This window comes from Ixodes scapularis, unplaced genomic scaffold, assembly GCF_016920785.2.
Source record: "Ixodes scapularis isolate PalLabHiFi unplaced genomic scaffold, ASM1692078v2 PGA_scaffold49__6_contigs__length_1374808, whole genome shotgun sequence".
In the NCBI taxonomy this organism is placed as follows: domain Eukaryota; kingdom Metazoa; phylum Arthropoda; class Arachnida; order Ixodida; family Ixodidae; genus Ixodes; species Ixodes scapularis.
Genome location: NW_024609878.1, coordinates 814,935 through 836,250, shown reverse-complemented (window position 1 = coordinate 836,250; position 21,316 = coordinate 814,935). Strand labels below are relative to the sequence as shown.

Genomic DNA, 21,316 nt, shown 5'->3' with positions numbered 1-21,316 from the left:
CATCACCCCAACCCCTGTGCAGGAAGCGGACAAAATTTCGCTCCACATTGCTGTAAAAAAAAGTTAACAAGCACAAACACACCTCTGGGATGCAGAATTCTGGAGCGCTGTCCACGAACACCCTTCCATTGGCTTCTTTGAATTCCTGCAGAAAATCCAGATGTCAATTGCAGATCGTCTGAGGCGACGTGCACCTGGACGTCAACGCCAAAAAACAAAGCCACTTTTTGCTTACCCCTTCAAGCTGCGCATCGCCCGCTTCCCGCGGCGTCCAGAGCGGCAGGTTCGATAGCCGCGTGCTGTGCACCAAAATAAAAGTTTGACGTTATAGGAGCTGCGCACACGGGATCAAGAGTAAATGCGGTAGCTTTTCATCTCATTCCAGAAGTCTATGTTAGCAGGAAGCAAGTACAGTATATTTGCAATCTGATAAAGAAGGTGTATATGTTACACATGTACATCAAGATTGACACCAACTGGTAGATGTTAAATCATGCATAAAAGTTTTGAGTATAGACTGATGGATTGTTTTTTTTATCAACTTATGATTAGTAGTTTGTGTAAGCCAAATGTAATCAACGTAAACAATAATTTGCACAGACATACTACGAGAGGCATTTAAACATATGAACCAACCACACCGATCAACTAAAAATGAAATTCGAAAGCCAACAGAAAACGATAACTAGCCGAGCATGGGATCCCTATTCGGGTCTCCCGATTATTGGTACGGTATGCTAACCACAGCATCACCCAGTCCTGTTTTCTGGCCTTGTTCTGTCTGGCTAAGGAGTCTACCAAAACACAGTCACTCCAAGATAAACCGAAGGCACATGCTGCCACGTGGGATGCTGCACAACGTTTCTCGTATGTGCTCTGTGTGCTCCAAAGCCCTTTCGCTGACCCGCTACACGCAGTGGGCGCGACACTGTAAGCACGACCAAGTCATTCCTGGTCTTTCGTTTATCTCTTAGAACCAAAATGCTGTCATCGCAACAATGATACCGGTGCAGTGGAAAGGGCTCCTTCAAGGCGTTAGCCAAAGCAGTAAAATGTGGCGCTTGCCAATTCCTTTTTAAAGCTGCTAGTAGTAGTTAGTGGTGAGGGTAGCGGAAAGCCGGAACATGTTGGCCACTCTTTGAAGCTGCTAAAAAGCATTGATGCCGTGTTCACGCCAACTGCGTCACGTAGGATGCATGCATGCTTTTTCGACGAGTCGAGAGATGCCGTACGATATTTTGCGGGACATTTTCCTACAAATTTTTAGATGGAAAGCATTTATAAAACTGGCTCCTAGCAGCTTCGTGCCAGTGCCTGAGATGTAGCCCTGCTGCTTTTAGAATGGGCACATTCCTTGGAGTGGGCTCGACAGTGAAGCAGACTACAGATATGCGGGGCATTTATAAGGTTTGTATTATTGTCACGAAGGAAGAGAGATTTAGCAATGAAACTCTGGCAGGAGTTTAGTCTTCCTCTACATGTTTGCCACCCCAAAGTCACACACTTTTGCCAGCGATGGACAACCAGCTGCCGTTACACAACGGCCAACCGGCAGTTCGGGTGCCAATTCACGGGCAATCCGTTTGGTGCAGTGTGTAAGGTGTGTGACAGACTATGGTTTCGAGCAGATGTGAGCGAAGGTGTTTTCAAATTGGCTGTCTTTTGGCATCTCCTAAAGGTGCAAACATCTTTGAACAATCCCCAAAAGACAGTATTTTTTTTTTATTCAAATATTTGTGGTTACACACGAGACAGCAAAGGCCAGCTTATTTCGTGACGTCAAGCAAGCGTGGTAGGCATCGCGCATGCGCAGAAGCAATATTTCATGTAGAGGGCGAATTCTTCTGCGCACGCGGGGGTAAACGCGCCAAAACGTCGTAGGCAAAGTGTGTCCATCGAAATTACCTCAAAACCAAAGGTAGGGGAAGAAATCCCAGCACAGACGTAGCGTCCAGGCCGCAGTCGAACATGATGGTGGTGTTCTTGAATTTGAGAACGCTGCATGGCTTGTTTGGATTGCTGCTAAGGCAGAACTGAAACAGAAAACACGAGTCAGCTAGGAGGTACAGAGTACAGAAAGATCAGCAAACACGCACGAGCTTCATCGCTGCCTGTTGGAAAAGTTTTGATGCCGAGATATAAACGGGCGTTAATTCTAGTAAACTATAGGCAACTAAAAATAAATGATTGTGGTTTCCAATTCATTTTAAAGACATGTTCGGTATGTTAAACGTAAGGCAAAAAGAAACTTCAATTGGGGAAAAACACAAAACTGGCCGCGAGACGAGAGCGAACCAACGGAGCGAACTATTGTTTACAGTTACTGCAGCACCAGAACGGTGCATTTCAGAACTAAGCGGTCCTGTGACTGCTCTTTCTTTTTCACCCCTTCCCCGCCAGATGTACCGGCGTCAACATTGAATAAAGTACTAAAACAAGAAATAAGGCGCCATAAGTCAAGAAAGTGGTTAAAACTGTCTCTGGAAGGTTTGAATGAACGAACAGAAACGCAGAAACTGCAGAAGCGGCTTCGGGGCTTCGGCGTCGGCTCTGGATTCGTTCATTCCGGATCCGAATCCTGTGATGCGAACAAAATGGCTGCTGCCGCGGAAGACGACGATGCTTGGCTGTACGGGGAAAACGAAAAGGCAGACGCCGAGAATCGGGAAGAAGGCGGCGACGATTCGCGCACAGCTGCGGAAGACTCCGTAGTCGTTATCATCAAAGACGAAGTGCCGCAGGTACCCAATAAATGCACGGGGATACCACAGTGGCCGACACCTCTTTGGCGGCGGTCGCTAACACTAGGGTAGCAGTTTTTGAAAGCGCTTCTCTGACACGCGCCTTTGGTAACGTGCAATCAGTGAGGCGCTCTAGTAAAACGAACTAGCTTTAAGTTATCCAACCGTCAGTTCTACTTTAGAAGAAAAAATGGGATAAATTTGTGGTCTTTAGCTGCGTACCATGAAACCAGTTTTGGCACAACGGAAGAACATGTTTCATGCGCTCGTCTGGATAATCAGCTCTGCCATCACAATTCCAACTTGCCTGTGGGTGTTGTAAAAACTTTACAGGCGGAAATTGAATTCGTCTGTGGCATTAACTTACACGGTGCGATTGGAAGTTCCGCCTGCTATTCAATATCATTCTGGAGACAAGATCAGGCTTTCCCTTTGGGCATGATCGGTTTGTGGATAGAAAGCTTGCAACTTTTATAATTTGTTTGTTTCGTTGAGATACGGATCAAGCTGAAGTGCGATGTATGATGTGAAAGAGCTGAGGTTGTCATCTTGTGGGCAGGAATCTCTTTTGTTTTGTCAACTGACCTTGCACTGACTTGCATGTATTGAGAAGCGCTGTCGTCTGAGCCTGACGCGATAAGCTTTAGAGCGTGTTGCTATGGTGGCATAAGAGCCTTATTTCGGAAAGGTAAAGCACTCGAGGAACACAGTGCATGCTCGGCACATTGTGTGTGCACTTTGTTGTGTGTCATCAACTTTAGTTCTGGCTTGCCTTTTTTAAAAACATAGTGTACCAACTAGCCCAACTTGCTGCCGGGTGGTGCTCGAAAGCACCTAATGTCAAATGCCCCGCGGTTATACAATCTGACCTCTTTGCCCCGCTTTCACAAGCCCCAGTTTCTGAAGCCCATGATGTGAATCCCCCCTGTAAGGTGTAAAGTAAAAGAATAACTGGATAAAGCTTCACATTCTTCAGGCGTGCGCTATACACAGTCACGTCTCGCGTCGTTAAAAGTGAAAACAAACGAAGTGGGTTCTGTCAAAGCTGCTAACGTGAAGCTCATGACTCCAAACTTATCACAGCACCAAACACCAGTTCCATCCTTGCGTCATTCTAAAAATATTTGTATCTATCTAGGAGAGGATAATTCTGCATATGAGGTACCTCCATGACAGCAGAGTGCATTGCTGTTGGCCACTTTTACATCATTCCAAGTTTTTCTGCAGTTCAAGTTAACCTTATTTGATTGTTCCTTTCACTTAAAAGACCCTTTGTAGGCCCTCAACAGGTTAGGTTAAGACATGAAACAATGCTGGTCGAAGTGTGAAGAGGGTGTTACGGGGGTAGTGAGGATGGGGCATTTGGTACGCGGGGAATAAAGGGGGGTGTAATTGAACTCTGGGCTTTCGAAATATGGTGCTAATGATGCAGGGCTTTTTCGACAGGGATTCTGCATGCGGGGCAATTGTGCTAGACCCCTTGCCGCCGTATTTAGGACATTCGTTTCTGGTGTCTTCCACTGTCCTCCTAACCTACATTCTTTTCTTTCTTGTGATTGGTTCTCATACTCTTCCGAGTTGGCCATTAGTTCACTGTGGTTCTATAACAACAAAGTGCAACCACTCATGATGGCACACTGATGGCAGACATTGAAAATTTCATACAGGTTCAAAACCCTCGCATCTCTATGGAATGTTGCACTCCCATTTCTCTTTTAACACGAAATGTTGTAGCTTTGGGACTTGTTTTTGCTACACGAGTACTAGCGAGTACGAAACACCCGAAGGCTACGTACTGAAGTTCCTATCCTCGTAGCGTGCATGAACTGAGCTCAATTGAGGTATACCTACTTCGTTGGAGCTCAGCTCATGTAGAAGAGTCCCCTGCCACAGTCAGACCAACTAAAGTGAACATTAATCAACTCTGCTTTTTTGCAGGACGACAAAGAAGCAGGAGAATTGAGCTGTGAGGATGATCAGCAGCGGACAGATGAGACCTCGGTCGATGCAGCGGAGGCAGAGCAGGACAAGGAGGCTGCGACAGCGACTGCAGATGCGGAGAAAAATGGGGACGGTGAAATTGGGGACGACGATGATGAGGATGATGATGACGACGACGACGATGTTCAGGTGGGTCGACTTGCAACTTTGAGTTCGTTCGCCACTTGAAAGCGTGCACCGACGACATTGCTTTGTTTTATGCGGTACTTGCTAGGCTTGTTACAAGCTGCAGACGAAACAAAATTTGGATCGGCAATATATGCGTGGGAAAGCGCAGCGACAAGATGATGTAAGGCTGTTTCATCACTGAAGAGGCAGTCGAATTGTGTGAAGTTTGAACTTTCAGGATAGGTGCTCTTCATTGCAGTAAAATGCCCCCTCAGTTTCACCGGGGCTTGGCATGCATCAAGGCATCATTATGAGTCGAGCACTTATGCCTTCTTATTCTAGTATGTATATCATTGTTGAAAGGGTCGTGCCATACAAAGAAATTAAATCCGAGGTGTTTCCTACCGTACCTCGAGCTGACGGAATATCTGAAATTATCAAAGAAAATATCGTAACGGTGCAAGCAAGCTGGTGAATATTAACTATGTTGGATTAATTATCGCTTCATCAAAATCATCTTCCGTTTCTGAATATCCAGATGTGTACGACACTTCAGTTTTACTGCTGGGGTATCGTTAAAGCTAGCAGACAAGCCTGACATGGCGAGCATTTCAGAAACATTTTGATAATGTTTTTGAATCAGATGTAGCACCCATCACATGCATTCCTATTGTACTGACATAACATGGCCCCTAGGTCTCAAGTACAGATGGTGTTTCCAATCGTTCAAAAAAATGTTCGGGGGCATGTACAAAAGGGTTTGGGGACATGTGCGAAAAGGTTCGGGGGCATGTGGAAAAGGGTAACTTTTCTATGGATTTGTGGGTTTCTGCGTAAGAGTAGACACATTGGCGACTTCCTTCATGGCGGCTTCCCACGTTCGCTGTTCGGTTCTCCTGGCGATCCGATTGGTGGATTCATGACGTCGGCAGTGCGCCTCTGGTACTCGAATTTGTCCCTAGAGAGAACTGTTCAGAAAAGATTCCAGACCAGGTAAGCTAATGGTGCATTCGCACGAAAGTTCTTCATCCCTGGAGGAAACCATGTACATCGTAGATTTGCGAGGAGGAAAGGCCGTGAGAAGGAGGAAGTGGTGCAGAAAATTCGAGCGAGCGTTCGCACGACAGAGTCTCATGTACTAGTTCATTCGGCGGAGCCTTTTTTTTCATGAACATGTTTGTGACCTTTGGGGACTCATCGAACAAAAGGCAGGGAAAGAGAAAAGGAAGCCACCCCACAGCTTAGTGCTGCTGGCCGTAATCCTTCCCCCAAAAGGGGAGGAGGGCGGTCACTGCGACTGGGCGACGGATATTCTGCGTGCCCGACACAGATTCTCCGCAGCTTCCTGCGGGCTCGGGAAATTAGCGAACATCCGTGACGCGGCACACGTGACCTCGGAACTCTGTGAAGTTTTATCCCCTCTTCGGAGAAAGACTCTATTGTGTGAAATGAGCTCAAGGACTGTAATGACGCCGTCCTTCGATCAACGCAGGTCACGATCCGAGACATCAAGTCGGCGCCGTACGCGGCCTACCCCGGCCCCCCGCCGACAGTCAACCTCAACATCAAGCGGGGCGCCCCGTTTGGGGGCAATCTGGGGCCCGGGGGGGGCGTGGGGCCCGGGGGCGCCAAGACGAAGGGCCTGGACGTGGACGAGGTGGCCCTCCTCAATGGGGTGTCCATCTACGAGTTCAACATCGAGTCGCTCGAGGACAAACCCTGGAGGAAGCCCGGCGCGGACATCACCGACTACTTCAACTACGGCTTCAACGAGGACACCTGGAAGATATACTGCGACCGGCAGCGGAAGCTGCGGTCGGACAACAACGTGCCCGTCAAGGTCAGTGTTGGGACTCTTTCGGCTAGATCCGGTTCTTTACGCCGTGGTTGCCCGACACGAGGGATCAAGCCGCCACAATCCAATCTGGTCCGAGTGTTGGGGCTCTGTAGTTTCCGCCGGTTTGGGTTTGTTTTGTTGAGGTGAATCAAAATGATACTTAAGGGGCCAGTGATGATACCTACATTGTTACTTTTTTTTGTCGTGTCAAATGTTTTGGGACTTAAAATGACCCAGGAGAAAAGTGTGTCGAGAAGCACAGTTTCTAGCGCACGAACGACCCTGTAAAAGTTCACGTCGTCCAGCCCCGCTGGGATATTCCCCGCTTCATTTCTTGGTGACATACTGTAAGCGACTTAAATTCTGCGAGAACCCAAATTTCGCGAAATGCGCGAATTTAGAAAATATTGTGAAAAATAGAAAAATAGATAACCTACCACTTTCCATTGCAAAATTTTCTACCCACAAAATATTTCTGAAATTCACACTCCGCCACATTAGTGAAATGCTGAGCCCAAGGAAATTAAAGTTGTTTTCAGTACTTGGCAAAGGCATTACTTTTTAATAAATTTAGAGCTTTTGCAAGTTTCATGTCTGTAACAATTATTAATGACATTCAACAAATATATGTTTCTTGCTGCGACTGCTAAAGCATAATTCTGCTTATACCACAAAAAAAAAAAAAAGAAATGGAGAAGGAAGTATAGCTTGGTGGAGTTGGTGGCAAAGCGTTGGCCGTCTCCTGGCTTCTCTTTCTCTTCACTTCGCAGCACTTTTAGACTCAACAGTAATGGGGCAGCACCTCCTGTAGCACCTACGCAACATCCCGCCTCACGTCGGTCACCAAAGTTTGCTGACGTCTTTTTCCGCTTTCCACTCTCTTTAAAAAGGTGTTCGTGACTGACTAAACGGAACACTGCTAAAAAAAAAAGGAGCTTGAACTGAAAAGCGACGCGTCGTTTGGACAGGGAGAAAGGAGACGTGGCAGGTGTGGAGCGAAAGAGCCGTGCAGCTGGGTGTTGGTGTGCGTGCTCGCCCGCGATCGATAAGAGGTAAAATTAAGCGACACTTCCGGTTAGAAGCCTTCGAGAAAAGCAAGAAGTGCACCATTTTGCCATCTACAAGGTTTACTTGTGCAAACTTCAAATTCAGCTTTCTGAAGTAATTTTGTTTCTTCACATACCCTAGTTTCCAAACTTCAAATGTGGACAAGGATGTCAAAGGATAATTTCCAGTCATTTGCAACAATATGAAGAAGAAAAATGTTTGGGGTGTTAGTGGCCCTTTAAGAAAGCGAGCAATGGTATGTTTTGTCTCGAAGAAAGAACCTGAGATCGGCAAAGGGTCAAAAGGGAACAAATCAATTAATTGATCAAGATTATTTGGAAAACAAGAAACTCATCTTGCTTGGATCCCAGGGCAGCCAATAAGTAGGAGCCCATTCAGCACAGTAAGGGATGACCCTTCGGCTGCATGATAACATATCAGCCAATAGACCCTCCGCCAAATTATTGAAGCACCAAAGAGATTGCTGGGAACGTAGGTATGCATGCTGTATGTGCTCGCCTTATCTGTATAAAATATTTGAAGGAAATAAGTAGGACGAGGTATTGACAAATGCACGTGCAATGTAACATTTGTTTTAGACTTTTTCTTTGGAACAGTTACCGGTGCAGACGCCAGCACGTGCGGCGCGTGTAACTGCACTCGCAGCATGCTTCTTGGTGCTTGGGTAACTTCGCAAAAGGTCTATACATTTGGGCCTCAAGACCCTTTTGTTTTTTGCAACCTTTCTTGTCTTCCCAGGGGTGTCTGTACATATTTCTCGCATCATTTTGAAGTGTTACAAGCTGGTCTCATTGCTTTTTGTCCACAACGGTATGTCTCCACTAGAGTCACTATATAGGTTATGATTCAAAGTATCGACACGACAGCCATTTTGGTGGTTAAAATTATGGTTGCCTAATGCTTTATTAGAAATTGAAAGAAAAAGAAAAAAACGGTTTTCCATCCTCTAGGAAAGTTAAAACAGTCAGTGACGACATAGAGCAACATTGCCTGAGCTCCCCGACGCCATATCTAAGGCTCGGGAAGTCACATTTTTTATTTGTAACGATCACCAACTGTGCCCGTTCTGTAAAAGGCACCAAAAGGGCGGCGCCCACAAGAAAATAGAGGAACGGAGTGTCAATACCGTATTTACTCGAGTAATAGCCGCACTATTTTTGAACAGGGTCCTTGCGTCTGCTTTCCCGCAGAACACATATACAGCGAATCATTGCGTTGCGCATCAATAACATAGCGAATAACCAGGTGGAGAACACGATTCTCCATACAAATGCAATCTTCAGAGATGGTATCTTCACGCGAGGACGTTATCTCGTTCCTGTAAACTGCTGGAATCATGCTGCCGATCGCAGTGATTGGCGAGCCGCAGGCTCCGCGGAAAAGCGAACCCTCAGCTTTTCTTCATAAACAGTGTGGCTATTACTCGAGTAAATGTGGTACTCTAGCTCATTTATGCCCTAGTTTCCACTCGGTAACATTGACCAGATTTAATACTTTGCAACCGGCTTTATTTTTTTTTTTTTCAAAATGTTTCGTGGGTTTTGGGAACTAAAACTTGTCACGTCTGCGCAAGGACGTACTTGTGAGCAATCAACAAAGTATATAAAGTTGCTGACGGACGAGCTTGATGAAATGAAACCAAGTTTTGAAATTAGTAATGTTTCTTCCGGTGCAGCATTGGTACAGCATGTGACAGCAGCCTGGGGAGTTGTTGAGCTTTAAATTTAAGCGTTCATTATCGGCGCTATTGACACAGCATCTCTCGTTGTAGGCATTGTTATAACAGTTTCATCGTAATCACTCTCCCAAAGTCAAACACAGGATGGGCCGATAGCTCCAAAGAACTGTGCTAATTTTTTTAACCCAACTTTTTTCAGCCGTATATTGACAGTGAGCCCAATCTGTCCTCTTTCGGTTGTTTCCTGCTACTTTGAGACATGGTGAGGTTGTTTTTTTTTCTGACTGACCTATTTTTTTTTTTGTTATAACAGTTTTGTTTTGAAATGCCCCAGCCTCAATTACGTGCGTTGCACCAGTGCTTTCCACACTGGTTTTGAGTGAACTTTTGTCTTGAACACTTCTTTGCCACATCTGTGTTGAGTGTTGAGCTGTTTGTGATTTCCTGTCCTTGTGCCGACGTCTGTGTGTCAACCCCCTGCACCTTCTCTCCATCCACAGCTAAGGTTTGTGTTGGTTCCTTCAGTGTTTTCAGTGCCTCTAGAGTTGTAGAGTTTTGTGCACTTCTGGTTTTGCTGTTTTGAGCGCTTAGTTGATTCTCAGGGGCCCCACTCCTGTGTCTCTTGCAAATTATTTTACAGTGGAGGTCTATCCTTTGTCTACTTGCTGGCTGATGGAAGCTGGTTGTACGAAAGAATTCTCGTCGAACTTGCAGGCTCATCGGAGCTACCCCTAAGACAGAAATTGAGAGTTTACTAAGGATCTGCTCCTACAGAGCTGAAGGGGCCGATAGTATGGGCCCCTTCCTTGGAGAACCTGAGTATATGAGAAAAATGCCGGCTGCCATCTTGAAGTTGTGTCGGCAAACACCTTGTGCATGCCACTCTTAGCCTCCCTGATTACTCTGCCTTGTTTGCAAAGTGGGCGAGGCAGCTTTTCAACCATGCGGACGTCGTCTAATCCTGTCGTTTTCATACTGCAGATCTTCGCCTTGTTCACGCTGTCAGTGAACTATACCGGCCCGCCTGGATTACAGGGATACAAGCAACACCAGCAAACGCAGATTGTGTCCGCCCCCAGTGAAGTCGGTGGACATTCCGTGCCTCACCAAGAATTTCTTCTGGTTTCGCCTACGTTTCATCGTGCCACCGGATCGACATCGTCATCATCGGAATCTTCACAAACCGCCCCCCTGCTTGGCGCGGAATTCGTCAGTGGGCGAGGCAGCTTTTCAACCATGCGGACGTCGTCTAATCCTGTCGTTTTCATACTGCAGATCTTCGCCTTGTTCACGCTGTCAGTGAACTATACCGGCCCGCCTGGATTACAGGGATACAAGCAACACCAGCAAACGCAGATTGTGTCCGCCCCCAGTGAAGTCGGTGGACATTCCGTGCCTCACCAAGAATTTCTTCTGGTTTCGCCTACGTTTCATCGTGCCACCGGATCGACATCGTCATCATCGGAATCTTCACAAACCGCCCCCCTGCTTGGCGCGGAATTCGTCAGTGGGCGAGGCAGCTTTTCAACCATGCGGACGTCGTCTAATCCTGTCGTTTTCATACTGCAGGTGGGTAGTCGTAATTACTATTCGAAAGTGAAAAGCGACTATTTGTGTCTCGTAGTGCTGCCTCGCCCGGAAGCATTGTGTCTTTGTGTTTCCGACTGTGTTGATGCATTGTGTTCTTTGATTCTTCTTTTGAGCGGGGATATTGAGTCCAACCCGGGACCTAGGACTGAGAGCCAAGGCAAGCAGCTTGACGAAATGCTGAAGCTTCTTCATGAAGTGAATGCTCGTACCCTTAAGTTTGAGGAGGGCCAGAATGGTCTTATGGCATCCGTTAACGAGATAAAAAGCAACCAACAATCGATTGAAAAACAACTCGTTGAAGTAAACAATAGACTAACTGTGGTTGAAAACAAGGCCTTAATGTCCGACGAGTGGCAGAATGAACTGCGGGTAGCACAGCTGATCGCCAATGACACAAAGAAAGAAAATACGCTCCTACGCGCCCGAGTGGATGAAATGGAGGACAGGTCGAGACGGGACAACTTAATTTTCCATGGAATCGTTGACACTCCATCTGAGACATGGGCCCTCTCCCAAGAGAAAGTACGGGAGGTGCTCCATCGGGAAGCTAACATGCAGATTGCTGAAGACGGCATAGCTCGGGCTCATAGACTCGGCGCCTTTGTCGCGGGAAAATGTCGCCCAATAGTCGTTAAGTTTGCGTCTTACAAGCTTCGAGAAAACGTGCTGGTGGGTAGATCAAAATTAAAGGGCAGCAGTGTGTCTGTCAGCGAGGACTTTTCGCCAGCTACGCGTCACGCGCGAAAGGTTTTGATTGAATTTGCGAAGGCGAGAAGCCCGGACAAGTACTTTAGCTTACGGTACAATAAACTTCACCTTGATAAAAAGATTTTTATGTACTGCTCAGACAGTGACAATGTGATTGAAGTTGGTGATCGTTTTGTACCACGCCGCGCAAATCCTGATAATAGCGCGGCTGCTGAGTCAGTGCCTTCTGCTAGCTCCTCGTAGCAACCCATAAATAAGCAAAGTCGGCAAAGGCCTTGTCAATCATTTGCTAATCTTTCAATGTTTTTCGCCAATGTAAGAAGTGTCATGAACAAGCGTGATGAATTGTGTGCGATTATTGACTCTTCATCATCTGATATCGTAGTACTAACAGAAACTTGGCTTTCGTCTCGAATCCGTGACAGTGAAATATTTGCCTGCGAAAAAAAGTTTAATATCTATCGATACGACAGGGAGTATAGATCAGGGGGAGGAGTATTGATTGGAATTAACGAGACAATTGAATCATTTTATGTAAATATTGTAACTGAGCTTGAGTTTATCTGTGTTTGCTTCCACGCGGGAAATAGGCGAATTGTACTTTGTGCTTGTTATAGACCACCTAACTGTTCCACTGGCTTTGTCAATGACTTACATGATGCGCTAAATATGGTTACTGCAAGATTCCCAGATTCTCCGATATTTTTATTAGGCGATTTTAATTATCCGAATATTGATTGGTCAGATACGTGCCCTTCTCTCAGTTGTCATTCCTCTGAGTGTTCCAATTTCTTAAGCTTGTGTGCTGATTTCAATCTTTTACAACTCGTCACTGAACCCACACGAGTCGCAGCTACGTCAGCCAATATCCTTGATCTTGTTTTAACTAATACGCCGGATCTTGTTTCTTTAGTGTCTCATTTACCAGGTGTCAGTGATCATAGTTCATTATACATATCTCTGACGGTTCCTAAGCACAACTCCTCTAAAGTGACTAAATGCATTCGCGACTATAGCAAAGCGAACTTTGAAGCTATTAATGACCACTTAGCCCTTTTTCTAGATGTATTTATAATTAACTTTTCTGAACGCACCATTCAGGAAAACTGGACCCTGTTTAAGAATCAAGTGGCGCTGCTCACGGATAAATTCATTCCTCTCCGTTCGATAAGATCATACACTCATTCACCCTGGTTTAATGTGACACTAAAAAGGCTTTCTAATAAAAAGAAAAGATTGTTTCGCTCTGCAAATGAAACAGGCTGTTCAAAACGTTGGGAGACTTATCAGAACGCGTATGAGGCTTACAAATCTGCTATTCACGATGCGAAGCTTGTGTATTTTAATCAGACTTTGCCGAATATGTTGTCTACTAATCCTAAGCAGTTCTGGAACATTATTGGTGATAACAATTCGAACGAAATCTCAATCAGGGTGGATGATTCTGTTATACCTAGTGAAGACTGTGCTGAAATTTTAAACGCGGCTTTTGTTAAATCTTTTTCCAGTGCATGTAACATGTTACCTTTTTCATTACCTCAGTGCAGCTTCATGCCTATGGAACATTTCGAAATTGATCCCATTGGCATTGTTCGAATAATCGATAATCTTAAACTATCATCCAGTGCTGGTGTCGATAATATTAACTCCAAATTTTTAAAAAACACAAGTGTATATTCTTCCATCATACTGTCAAAAATATTCACCCAATCGCTAGATCTCGGAGTCCTCCCAGACGATTGGAAAGTTGGGAAGGTGGTTCCATTGCACAAAGGAGGTGATAAACATTCCCCTAACAACTATAGACCAATTTCTCTCACTAGCATACCATGTAAGATACTTGAACATGTCATTTATTCTCAGCTTGTTAATTTTTTGGAGTCTAACATGTTTTTCAACGCCTCTCAACATGGATTCCGAAAATCATTTTCCTGCGAGACCCAACTTTTATTATTTACTAACGACTTGCATTCTGTTCTTGATAGAGGGTCCCAGATCGACTGCGTATTTTTGGATTTCTCGAAGGCGTTCGATAAAGTCTCACACGAGTTGCTTTTGTTGAAACTAAATAACCTTCGCATTGATGCTAACGTTATGGCTTGGGTCCAGTGCTTTCTTACTAACCGATTCCAGTTTGTTACGGCAAATAACCATACATCTCCTCTCGCGTCAGTGACCTCCGGCGTGCCTCAGGGTTCTGTACTAGGCCCACTTCTGTTTTTAATCTTCATTAATGACCTGCCGAATAACATTTCTTCCTCAATCAACCTTTTTGCGGATGATTGTGTCATTCACCGTGAAATTATTGATGATTCAGATGTTATCAAACTCCAGACAGACATTGACGTTATTCTTCATTGGTGTGAAACTTGGCATATGGCGCTTAACACAACTAAGTGCAAAGTAATGAGAGTGTCTCGTAATCATTCTGTTTCTCCCTGCTACTGTCTTAACAATGTTCCTTTACTTTCTGTATCGTCTTACAAGTACCTGGGTGTACACATAACATCTGATCTTTCCTGGAAAATACATATTGGTTACGTTATTAGTAATGCTAATCGCATGCTTGGCTATTTAAGACGTAATTTTTCCTTAGCTCCCTCCTCTCTGAAATTAACTCTTTATAAAACACTTGTGCGCTCAAAGCTTGAATACGCGTCGTCTATCTGGGACCCGAGCCTTTTAAATTTGGTTAACCCCCTAGAAGCTGTTCAAAATCGTTCCGCTCGTTTTATCCTCAGTAATTATCAACGCACTGCAAGTGTCACCTCTATGAAGTCTAACTTATCCTTGCCTAGTCTTGCCTCACGCCGAAAGGTAGCCCGTTTGTCTCTCTTCCATAAAGTATTTCACACTAACTCATTCCTCCGTCAACGTCTCCTCACACCACCTTTCTATGTTTCATCCCGTCTTGATCATCCTCATAAAGTAGGTGTACCACTATGTAGCACAAACACATTTCAACAATCTTTCATTCCCAAAACGTCTTTGGATTGGAACCGCCTTCCCACCTCCATCGCCATAATCCAGGCGGATGATTTGTTTAAAACTGCTATTTCTAACTTGTATTGTTCATAACTAATTTGTGCTTTGCCTTTAAGCTATTCATTGTATAATATTTCTTGTTGAATACAACCCACTCCCCTCTGTAATGCCGTTGGCCCTGAGGGTATTGAAATAAATAAATAAATAAATAAATAAAAAGTGTAGTGTAGAAGGTATCCTATAGTCGGTGAGAGATTAAAGGGACACTCGCAGGGTATTTATGCTCGCCGAGGTTTTTCGGTGTACGTGACATATGAGAGCCCAACTACCCAGACAACAATTTGCGGCTCGAAATTCGTTTTTTTTTCTGCCCGAAAACCGCCAGTCGAGAACTGGCCGATTTGAATCTCGCTCACTCTCTTCTCCGTGGTCACGGGCCGTTTTCTGAGGTTTAGACACAACCACCAAACTTAAATAAAGTCATGGGTCATTGAAAGCACGCACTCAATATTAAAAATAGAAAAAATATTAAACCCATTTTTTGTAGCTTCCAAAAAGCTCCAAATACGTTGATTGAAAAAAAAGTTGCACAGAGAACCGGAAGCATTTTGTGCATTCACTGCGTAATCCTCAACATGGCGTTTTATCGCATATCGTGGGTCTCGCGGGCTGGACGGCGATGGCAGTGGACGACGGACGTGGGAGCTCTACTTCAGAACTGTCGTTTGCGGTACCGGCGAATCTGTCTTCTTTCGAAAGAGAAATTTTGGACCGATCAAAAGAATTGGCATTCATCCCGTACGGCATGCCACCAAGCCGATTCTCACTAAGACGTTGCTGAGCCGTTGCCCCCTTCTCGTGGCTGAAGACATCGCTTGTGCAATCGTCAAGCGCGAAGTGTGTACTTTGAGTTGAATATGCAGGCGAACAATTTCTTTACTAAGTGCGAATGTGGCCAATGCGTGGTACTGCCCGACTTGAAGCCGGGAATCCCCTTGCTGGAGGGAAATTGGCAGCAAACCTTTTGACATACAGTAGACCGGCTGCATTACCACAAAGAGTTTCCCCAGCAGCTCAGTGGAAAGATGTCCGCTTCACACGCAGCGGGCGCAGGTTCAATCCCTAGTGTCGGCATAACTTCTTTTTTTTTTTTGTTGTTGAACTTTTTGCGATATTTACATATTTTTGTTGCAATTATCACTGAAAAAAACAAAAGTTGTGGGTGATATGTCGCTGAACTAAATGGTATGGGATTCCCTTTTTGACATCTGTGAACTCAATGTAGTCACTTTTCACAAAATGCAAGGAGCATATGAATGGGGTAACGTCCGCTTTCCGGGGTGCCTGTAACTGTTCTACAGGAATCACAGCCAGCCATTGGTCCCGATCCCGTTGACCTTCCAGAAACTTGTGCATACTCTTCCGCACAATTCCACTTTCAGAGGCAGGACATGTGAAGCAGCTCTTCATGCAACATCTTGAGGGCATTCTTTTCAGAGCCTATCACGGGAATTCACCACGGGCACTCGCTACTCATTTCCAACTCTTCTACGTACAAAACAACTCATCTTGAAGTACAAAAAAGTGAGCGGAACAAACATAATTGCAAAGGAAGCGCATGGAAAGCAATTCCCGCAAAACGTGTTGACTGCTGCACGCAAAAAAAAAAAAAAAAAAAAAAAAAGTCGTTTGGTTGGGTGTAGTTTTGTGACTTCCGGCTCTCTCTCATCCCCTATATTTCTCCGACCTCCTTGCGGAGATTTCGGTTTCGAGCAGTTGCGTTTTTTGCATTTATTAAAAATATATGTGACTCTGTTGCAAAATATGAATTGGGTAGTCTTCCGACACCATAACAAATCGCCTGGCAAAAAATGAAAAAACATTTTTGGGGTGTGTCAGTGTCCCTTGAGAGTTCAGCAGAGTTTAGCAGAGTGAACGCTAGAGAGGAGGCGATTCCTTCTCCAGTGTTCGCTCTGCTAAAGTGGAAAGGGGTGGGAGGAGTTTCCCCTGAGTTCTTAACCTGTCACCAACTGTAGGGTTCTCATAGTTACTCTTTCTTGATGGTTTCTTTTAATGCAAGAGGAACAAGGTTGCAGCAGCTCGGGGCTGTAAGGCTCCCTTGTATGACTGGTCAGTTGCGAATTAGAATGTGCATAAATACAGCCCAGGCGAGCCACAGTCCAAAGGGGGTTCAAGCGATTCCTTAGCCGTCACACCTACGGAGACAGTTTGTGGGAAGCCAAGATTGGAAAAGCTAAAGCAGATGAGGCCTGTTAGGGACTCTGGGCCGAAAGGTCAGTGTTTGGTCTCATTGGTTCAGAATTGCCTCACTGGCAAGTGGGGGCTTTCAGGAGCGAGACATTCAGAGATGCCTTTTCAGAGAGCATGCTGAAAGGTAAAGTCAAGAAGGGCTGTGTGGCATCGGTAGAAAAGTAGGGCATTGATGTCCGAAATGGGCCATCAGGGAGGGACATGGGTGCCCGGGCGACTGGTCGCCAGCGGAAGCCATCGGTGTCCGACATGAGCAGTCCCTGGAGCGCTTGGGTGTCTGTCGCATGGCCGACCGGCGGAGTCTTCCAAAGGGGCGGGTGGCGAGCGTGGGTGTCCCTCTCTGGCGCAGTCTGCCCTGCACCTGGTGGGCAAGGATCCCCTGCTGATGCCCATCCCTCCCGTAAACGAGAACAGCAAGTACACGGGCATGGCCAGCGTGCCCGTGCTGGGCTCCAAGAAGGCGGGGCCGCCCCCCGGCCGCAAGATGTCGGGCAGCATCGACGTCATCGGGGGCGGGGCCCCCTCCCTGCCCAGCCGGAGACCCGGGGGAGGCAAAGAAGGGGTTATTCAGGTGCGGCCACCACCCGTCCCCCGCCTTCTCTTCCTCTCCGCTTGCCGCAGCTTACCTCCTCATTTCTGCATCGCCTCTTTCTCTTCTCTCTGCCACTGACGGCCATACTCTGCATCAACTTTTCCGCACAACATTGACGAGACAATACTCCGTTTCACCTTGCGATGCATTGCAAAGGACCCTAGGAGCCGACCGAATCCAATCCAGTGCCACGTGACGCTGCCCTGACCTTCGGGAGGGAACGCAGTGACGCGCAGGGCGCTTCGTCACGTTATACATTTGTGCCGCTGGATTGGGTGGGATGGCCCGTAGCATATGCCGTGGGCGGTTGTAAAGTGAAATGGAAAATAATGTAGTGTCCACGATTGCTTCAAGAAAACATAAATAAATATGGAGAGAAAGGGAGGACACAGGGGCATCTAAGTTTTCCTTCTTTTAGACTTGTTTGGGTGCAAGGCCTCCTAGATGGCAAGGTCATCTAGGAGGCCATAGTGCCGACTTCTACGTCAGCATTTGGGGGGGGGGGGGGGGCTTAAGTTCTTGGGAGGTGTTTGTTAGCGTTGTCACCAATGCTGGGTTGAAAGAGGGAAAAGTAGACCCCCCTCCCCCCCCATCCCATCCCATCCCATCTCCTGTCAACCGTGTGGGTGGCGAGGCTGCGTATATTTCGCTAGCCTCTACGACCTTGTGCAGAAAAGTCAATGCAGAGTACAGCCTGCCTGCTTCTCCTCGTCTGGTAAGATATGCTAGTTTTCCTACTTCTCTTTTCTTCGCTTTTACTAATCTGTCTGTGTAAAGGAAGCGTGCAAATGAGCTGGTTTGTGGTGGGGGATTGGAGGTCTTCATCTTAAGGTTCCTGGGTTTTCTGCCTATCTGCACCCTCACTATTTTGTCACATCAAAGTCTTATTTTAAACTATTCTCTGTCCTCTGCTTTCTTGCTAACATACCCCACAGTGGGCTGTTCTATCAGTGAAGGTATCTGCACTTTTTCCAGTGTGAAGTTCCCTTTTATCTGTCTCTCTGGCCGTGGTCTCAACCTTTACTGTTTTCACAGAACACCAAATCCATTTCTTTCCTATATCTGCGTTCAACTTTTGCGGCATTGTGCTGTACCTTGTGCTGTACCTTTCTGGTAATAAAGACATTTTTAACATTAAGGCGTAAGCACAAATTTAGGACATTGACATTGTCACGAGAGTTCCATTTATATGGGTTTGCTTCATTGTGTTTTTGGAGTCCTGCTGTGAAGGATCCTCTCATTTTACCACTATCTCTACTTTTTTTTCGTTTCTACTTTGGAAGTTACAGATCTTTCGCAAATAATCCCTTGTTTTTCCAAAGCAACCTATGTCCTTTGCTGCGGTGAGTTACTAAAAAGCAGAGGCGAGTGCCTACAAATTGGAGATTTAGGAAAGGGTTGTAGTTTCACTATTTTTAACTAAATCTCTGTCGAGTTTTGTGAGATTGTCGGATATCTTTCATTTTGCTTAAGCCAGTCTATGCTATACGGTGTTCAAATTTGTCTGCTCTTTGCGCACCACATTCCTTTTTTACCTGCCAAACACGTCCAGATCCTTACGTTTCCCCGTGACCTCAGCCTATGAGGTGCGCGCTTGGCTGCCTCGTCGTTGCACATTGTCTATGCTGACCTTTGATTGGTGTGTCTTTCCTTACATTCTGACGTGCAAAAGACATGTTCTGGTGCACTTGCTCACCGTATAGTATTTTTCTGCTTCCAGTCATAGAGTTCTTTTGTGTTGCACATCCCTTTTGTTTGTCTCCGAGTTTGTTGCTGTCCTCCTTTTGTGTTCTGCCTTCTTTTACGATGCCTGCTAATTTTCAAAGCAGTGACCTTTATACCCTGCTACCCATACATTATATGTGCTTGTGGGCTATGGCATTTCTCCTGAAGTCACTGAATATTCACCAGGTAGCCAGGTAACTTCAAGCTCCTGTACAGTAACGAGTACCAACTCTCTACTTCAGTAAGCATTAAAACGAACCCCTTGGACGCGGCTTCTGCATGCATGCTTACTGTATGCTTCTGCATACAGTAAAAATAGTGTGCCTGCTGCTTGAAATTATTTTCTCTTCAAACAGCCAAATTTCGACAATCTGCTCGTCAGCATGGAGCGGGATGCAGTGACGTAACCTGGAGGGGGCGACGTCACTAGGCATAAAGTACCCCACCGCTTCTGAAGTCATTGCATAAACCACCCCGCCACTCAAAATGCAACCAGGAATATAAAATACCTATGTATTACATCCTTTCCCTCTGAAGTCATAGTAATCCCTGCCACCCCATTCCTGCCCCCCTCCCCCCGAAATAGAATTTCTGGCTATGCCACTGGCGGTATGCCATGTTAGCAGCGCATTGTGCAATCACTTCGCCACCACCATTCAAATGCTTGTACGTGGGAACCCTATCAATCAGACAGCCTTATTATGCCAGCGATTACGGTACATTGGAAGTATATTCAGCGACTCTGACATGACCCAGCAGCCATGGTAGCATGCCCTGACTTGCATCTCCTCGACCACCCCCGCAGGTCATCGGATCGGTCGACTCCGGCTCCATGGGGGGCCTGAGCCTGCCCCCGACACACGTGCCCCCGCCGGGCTACATGGGGGTGCCGCTGGATGCCAGCAACATGTCCATCCCGCCCCCAATCCCGGGCATGATCCCGGGGGTCCCGCCTCCGGGCTACGACACGGGGTCGTTCCCGCCCCCTCGCTTCACCCACCCCCCTCCCCCGATCCCGGGGGCTGGGGGCGACCGCTCCTACGACGACCGGTCGTCCTTCTACAACGGGTCGGGCTACGGCCAGCCGTACGGGGACGACGGCGGCGGCGGCTCGTGGCCGCGCGAGCGGGACCGCGAGCGCGAGGGCCGAGAGCGAGAGGGACGGGACCGCGAGGGCCGGGAGCGGGAACGCTCGTCGAGACGCGCCCCGCCCCCGGATTACGACGAGGAGGACGCGATGCCGCCGCCCCGGTCGAGCCGACGGTATCGCGACTACTACCGCGAGCGGGAGGGTAGGGAGGGTAGAGAACGGGAGCCACGAGAGCCGCGGGAACCGCGGGAGCCCCGGGAGCCCCGGGAACTGCGGGAGCGCGGGAGGGAGCGGGGAGCGCGGGGAACGGGACGAGGAGTACGAAGAGCGGGAGCGCCACGAACGGCGGCACAGGGAGCACCGCGGGGACAAGGAAGAGCGGCACCGGTCGTCGCGCCGGAGGCACCACCGGGACGAGGACGAGGAAGAGGAGAGGCGCTCGTCCAAGCACAAGCACAAGAGGTCCAAGAAAGAGCGCGTGGCGGTTGTGGAGGAGCCGGAGGCGGCCGCAGAAGGGTCGCAGGATGCGGCGCCCGAGGCCAAGGCGGAATAAAGGAACGAGATGGGGACGAGGTTTCGCCGGGGTTGGTCATTTGTTTCCCTCATCGTGACTTGGGTCTTCTATTTTTTACTATGAGTACTGTTCGTTGGGTATTTTTACCGACCGAGTCTGTAGCGTACATTTGGGGAGAGAACGGAAACGGATGGACAGGTGTAAGTCCCGTAACAAGAGGGAGAGTTATGTCTTGTCCATCTGTTTCTGTTCTCTCCCTAAATGTATGCATTGTAGAACCAAGCCTCTCAAAACTACCAGTACAATCGAATGAAAGGTAGAAGCCGCCAAAATTTGTGAGGCTTGAAGGGATGTCCACACGGGACATGATTGGATCGGTTCCTCATAGGCGCCTATGAGGAGGGAGCT

General features: G+C 47.0%; 2 protein-coding genes across 2 annotated transcripts in view; one reads left to right on the top strand and one right to left on the bottom strand.

The window, feature by feature from the left end:
- Positions 1–2,322, bottom strand: part of LOC8024902 (integrator complex subunit 9) — a 28,559-nt gene extending 26,237 nt beyond the window's left edge. Inside the window, exons 1-4 of the mRNA XM_029970806.4 lie at positions 2,097–2,322; positions 1,906–2,033; positions 236–299; positions 83–145 (exon numbers count right to left, since the gene is read on the bottom strand). Coding sequence (XP_029826666.2) covers positions 83–145; positions 236–299; positions 1,906–2,033; positions 2,097–2,105 — 264 coding nt within the window. The 5' untranslated portion in view covers positions 2,106–2,322. The remainder of the gene's footprint in view (positions 1–82; positions 146–235; positions 300–1,905; positions 2,034–2,096) is intronic.
- A 239-nt stretch (positions 2,323–2,561) lies between these two features.
- LOC120838112 (pre-mRNA 3'-end-processing factor FIP1) lies at positions 2,562–20,971 on the top strand. Its single transcript, XM_040207872.2, is given in 6 exon segments — positions 2,562–2,741; positions 4,680–4,871; positions 6,343–6,690; positions 17,337–17,558; positions 20,110–20,684; positions 20,686–20,971. Coding segments are annotated over 6 exon segments (1,746 nt in total). The 5' UTR covers positions 2,562–2,594; the 3' UTR covers positions 20,948–20,971.
- The last annotated feature ends 345 nt before the right edge of the window (positions 20,972–21,316 follow it).